The following is a 5,876-nucleotide window of genomic DNA, read 5'->3' on the forward strand; positions in this document are numbered from 1 at the left end:
GAAGGTTAAGTCAGGTTGAACCGTTTTGAACTAGCAGTCGGATCGGAAACTAGAATCAAACTGAAAATCGGATCTGATTTTCAAGAATTGGACTGTTTAAATTTTTTTATTTTTTATTAAATTTTTTTAAGGAAATGACCAATTTTTTAAATCATTTGATATTATATTATATTATGTGACTTGTCAAGTCATGATAAACTTAAAATATTTAATTTTCTTTAAGTTAAGTAACAATTTCATATTTATTTTCTATATTTAAATTATTATATACATATATACTTTTTTAATTTAATTATTACATCACCAATTTAATTTAACGATTGAATTAGGAGGAAGGAGTAAGAATATATAGAGATGGCTGTAGAAAGGGTTATTGGATATTTGGATGTAGAGAAAAGATTTTATTTTTGATAGAATTATTATTTTACAAGGTTGACAGTTTCAAGATTAGTAAAAACTAAAAAGTAAAAACTAGACTTCACTTGTAATGCTTTCAGTATAACTCCACCACTAGCTTGCTCGTCTCTTGAGAAGTGATAATATTTAAAATCAATGTTTGTTAATTAAGAGATAACATAATTATTTCGACACCTGAGAAGTGATAATAACTAGTTTTGAATATACAGTGCTCATCATTGAATAATTCAAATTCAAATGTCATACTTACAAGTTATAAATAGTACATCTCATTCTTCATATTTTATAAGTAATTATATTACATTGTATGTGCAGAATAAGCTAAGATATAAAATTATTCTCACATGCATTAATTATGTGATACTTAATAAGGGTCATTTTAGGAAAAAAAATTAATTGGAGAGAAATTTGATAATTCAATCATTTTGACTATTTGTTAAAATCTAGTTATTTGTGATCTATAATTACCCGAGTAACTATGCCCCTGCACCTGCAGTTCAAATTCAAACCTTAGAGCCTGATAAGTACAAGATCCAAAAAAGAATAAATAATGCTAGTCATTTTGCACTATCGTCTGTTAAGCTTTTTATATATATTTTTTATTATTCTCGAATTGGATTCAACATAAAAGCTCTAAGTCATTTCCTTTTGTTCATTAGAAAGAAACCTTCCCGTATATATGTGTCATCGATAATTAATTAAAAAGAGACAAAAGAAGACCTTCCCTATTTATTTACAAACACATACTCATTGGGGATACAGTAATGCATGCATGCAGAAAATCGAGCTACACATGAGCCTTTTCGGATACATATTGGGACCAGAAAAAATCCATTTGCAGATCATATCATAATGCAACATTGTTTGAATAATATTATATGCCCAAACTCAAATTAAAGTACATTTGAAATATGCTCAAGAGTCCATCCACACAATTGTAAATAGGTCACAAGCTTCAAATCAACTTGACAAAGTAAAGACTAGTCAGATTTCACTGGTAACACCTTGATTATCTTCAATTAGCCCACTTAGTCATCTCTTGCAAAGTTCGTTCAGAAAGACAACAAGAACCTGCATAATATACAAATTGAAAATAATTGCAAGAGCACTACTGCAACTCGAAAATATATTATATGTATGTATAGAATATATAAACCATGCCATGTCTATTACGTGCCAAAATTAATTATTTATTATGTAAATATTTGTGATCAAAATAGAAAATGCAAACTAATATTATACGAATTAGCAAATGTACTAAGATTTCAGAATAAAAAAAAACATTCAAACACAAGTTATGAGGAGTTTGTTTCACTAATTACCTTAATTTGTCCGAGGTTTTCAATTGAAACGATTCAACGTGATGGCCATCATGACATAAAGTTTGTCTCTGATGCCATACAAGAATCTGAAGTAAGAATGTCTGACACTTTTATTGAAAAAAATGGCACCACATACTATCCAAAAGGCAAGAGCAAATCCAACTCCTGACCCAATGTAGAAGGAAGTCAAAAATTCATCTTCTTCACTGCCATTTTTTTCAGTGGGTTTCAAATCTTCATTGTCTGTGCAATTGTTCGGAAGCGGAGCTCCACACAGATTCGGATTCCCAATATAGCTTTGGACATCAAACCCTCGAAGTTGAGTTCCTGATGGGATTTTTCCGATGAAATTGTTGAAGGAGAGGTTCAAGGTTCCCAAAAAAGACAATTCACCCATACTGGAAGGAATTTCACCTGAAAGTTGATTTCTTGAGAGATCAAGAGCCTCCAGGTTTTTCATGTTGCCGATCTCTTTTGATATGTTTCCATCAAATTCATTGTGGGACAAGTTCAAATGTTGCACTTTAATGAGGGTAAATATTTCTGGAGGTATTGTTCCAAACATTACATTACTTGATAGATCAATAAAACGGAGCAAATGCATGCTTTCCCCATAGCTTAATTCTTGGCCTTTTGCATGCAACATAAGATTGTCACCACCCATTATGTAAGTCATATAAGGAGTTCTAATGCAAAAGATGGCAAGCTGATCATGTGAAGGGGGATCCATTGTCATGGCTTTCAGATTAAATAGGCAAATAGGTATTGAACCTGAGATTTTGTTATCCGCCAAATCTAATATTATGAGGGAGGTCAATTGGCATATTTCCAATGGGATATTTCCACTAAATTGATTGGATCTTAATTGCAGAACTTTTGTATTGTACCCTATCCAATTTGGTATGTTTCCTGAAAGGTTATTTCCTCCCACATCGAAGATTTGTAGGTTGTGGCAATTTTCCAGTGACAAAGGTATCTGCCCAAACAAGTTATTATTATTGAGATGCAAAGACTTTAGATCAGACAAGAAACCCATTGATGGAGGGATTGTGCCTGCTAGACTATTGTTGCCTAGCTTAAAAACAACCAATGATTTCCAGTTCAACCAACAATTTGTAAGTCCTCCAGACAAAAGATTATTTGACATGTCCAAAAACTTTAACTGGGTTCTTCCATTCATTTTCTTGCACAATAATGGAGAAATAGATCCTTGTAGAGAGTTGTAGCCCACATTGAATACAACAACATTTGGTGATAATTGAGGGACCCCACCTTTTAAGTTATTTGAAATCAAATTTATGATTGTAGAGTTTAGCAACACATTGGATATGTCCCCATTAATAATAATGTTATCTTGCAAATGTAAGTAGGGGATAGGAGCTATAAAGTGCCAAAAGTTGTCTTGAAAATCAAATGAAAATTTTGATCTGGTAATTATAAATCTCTCAAGAGAAGTTTGCGTGTATATCCATAGAGGGAGTTTAGGGACTACCATGTGAACCAAATATATAGTTCGAAGCTGAAAAGGAGGAATCCACATAGAATTGAAGTCAAAGCTTAAATCTAGTGCTCCTATTGAGAGGAATTTTAGATTTGAGAGCTTGACAAAATTTCTTTCAGACACATTCCCCATCAGGTGATTATCAGCCAAATGCAACACCTTCAACGATGACAGATTTCCTAAAGTTAAAGGAATAGGACCAGAAAATAAATTTCCAAATACAGAAAGAGATTGTAGATGTTCGAACTGGCCTAACCAATCAGGAATTGGTCCAATCATTTCATTGTTTTCCAAATACAATTCTTCTAGTTTTCGAAGTTTTAATAACTTCTTTGGAAGTTGGCTTTGAAAATGATTAGACCTGAGGTCGATAGTAGTGACATCACTAAGATTGAACAACCAACCAGGAAAGAAATCAGAGGTGAGACCATTCTGAGAAAGTGTAACAACTTCAATTGAAGTAAAGTTTACATACTTGAGAGATGGATTGATGTCTCTAAGCTGACAATCATCCAAGTGTAACTCTGTAAGAGAAACAAGCAAAGTTGATATTTGAACCCAGGCATCTGTCCCTCGAAGATTAATGAAACTGAGGTCAAGATATTTCAAGGAGGGAACATGAGAGAGCCAATTAAGACTATCGATGTGAAGATCCTCATTGGCCGATAAATCAAGATGATGAAGACTGGAGAAGTTTTGACATGGATGAGGAGGTTGGACTGTAGATTGGTTATTGCTATTTGAGATAACAACATAATCATTTTGGACAATATCTTTAAAGTCATGATAGGACAAGTCCAAGTAAATTAGACACTCAAGTTGAAGCAAAGAAATTAGGTCGAGTTCACCGGTGAGATAGCCTGGTGTGTTCTCATATGCACAAATATGAGCTGAGACTTCTGTAGAATAAGGAAGACTGAGCTCAATGACTCTGCCAGTGGTATTGTCACACATGACTCCAGTCCATTCACAACAATCTCGCTCATCAGACCAACTAGAGAGGATGGATGATGGATCAACCAAAGTGTGTTTGAAGTTTAAGAGAAGGTGATGGTCTTTTTCATTACAGTGCAATCTTATACTGCACGTGCATTTGGGGAGCATGATTTCAAATATGAGGAAGCATAGCAGCAAAACATTAGCAACGGAGGAGGGCAATGAGGTATCCATGGTCACTTATGGGATGCTTCAGGGTGGGAAGGGATTGCCCGAGTGATAAATATTTATAAAAAAAACAATGTTTATCTTCACACAAGTGACAAAGAAGGACCAAGACTCTCTCTTAGTGGGCCCCGCCCCTATCATGTGAGGGCGGGGAGGGAGGATGTGCCAAGAGAAAGTCTTCCTCAATAAAGAATTAGCAAATCACTAATTGCACCGACCAGAACAATTTAACTTGGCCAGCCAAATATGCTTTTCTCAACCTTTTTTTTTTTTTATTGGGGAGGGTTTAACGGCAAAGTACTCCCTCCAATCTTATATATATACATATATAAAAGTTAATGTGTCTCAAAATATAAGAAACTCTACTCTTTTGATTTCTCTAGTTCATTGAAAAGGTTGAATAACAGCTTGTCACCACAGTGATTGCCCGACTCCCTACTATTTTTATATTTCTTATTAATAATTCGATTTCTCTATTTGTTCGAAAAAATTCTATTTCTTTATTTTTCAAATTAACAATTTATATATATTTTAGCTTACTAATTTCATGGTTTTAAATTTTTCATAACGATTGAAGGTAAAAAAAAAATTTCATAAAGATAAATATTATAATTCTCATAGATTATCAAAACTGAAGATAAACAAAAAGCTAAAAATTTTGAGTCACATATGGGGTAATATCAAGAGTTAGGCTCTTAAAAATGGACTTGACTTGTCTCCATCACCCTTCCTCTGCATTTCCTCTCCATCACCCTAAAATAAAATCTAGACTGTTAAGATTTGGTACAGATTAAATATGAATGGTTCAGATTTAAAATTTTTATTTTTATTTTTATTTTTATTTTATACTTATAATTTTTGGATTCTTCAAATTAAATTGGAATTGTTTTGATTGGTGATAAAATAAATTCATTAAAAATTTTAATTTTTATTATAAGTATAAAATATAAATATAAATATAAAATAAAAACATTAATTCTGAACTGTTAAATTTAATCCACGCCAATTCTTGATGGCTTAGATTTTATTTTAAAGCAGTAGGGAGGAAATGGAGAGAAAGAATAACGGAGATAAGTCAAATCCCTTAAAAATATCCCGTAACCCCTTGCTCTCGAGTGGTCCTAATTATTTGATTTGACAGTTCAAGTCAATTTACTTTGTCGTCTATAAACCAATTCCACTTTAAAAGCATATCCACATATTTTATTTACCGTGCACGGAAATGATACTTGAATTTAAGTTTTTGGTAAAATAATAATAAAATTTCTTAAATTATATATATATATATATATATAATAATAATTTAGTTCCTTAAAAAATTATAATTTAATTAAAGTTTTTAAAGACTGCTGTATCAATAAATTTTAAAATAAAAAATTTTTTTACCTTTATTAAAAACAACAAACCCTAATTATAATTTTTATTTAAAAAATAACAATTTTAATTTTGTAAATAGTAAGAGTTGAATAATA

The 5,876-nt window shown here is 31.9% G+C and overlaps 1 protein-coding gene across 1 annotated transcript; it reads right to left on the bottom strand.

Moving 5' to 3' along the window:
- Positions 1–1,246: 1,246 nt before the first annotated feature.
- LOC129290102 (receptor-like protein EIX2) lies at positions 1,247–4,400 on the bottom strand. Its single transcript, XM_054926806.1, has 2 exons — positions 1,740–4,400; positions 1,247–1,488 (listed from the first exon to the last, which is right to left on the bottom strand). Exon 1 carries the CDS (start codon positions 4,342–4,344, stop codon positions 1,759–1,761), a length of 2,586 nt encoding a protein of 861 aa, XP_054782781.1. The 5' UTR covers positions 4,345–4,400; the 3' UTR covers positions 1,247–1,488; positions 1,740–1,758.
- Between the last annotated feature and the right edge of the window lie 1,476 nt (positions 4,401–5,876).

Source organism: Prosopis cineraria, unplaced genomic scaffold (assembly GCF_029017545.1).
Source record: "Prosopis cineraria cultivar Desert tree isolate PC_DT_omini unplaced genomic scaffold, ASM2901754v1 PC13, whole genome shotgun sequence".
Lineage (NCBI taxonomy): Eukaryota > Viridiplantae > Streptophyta > Magnoliopsida > Fabales > Fabaceae > Prosopis > Prosopis cineraria.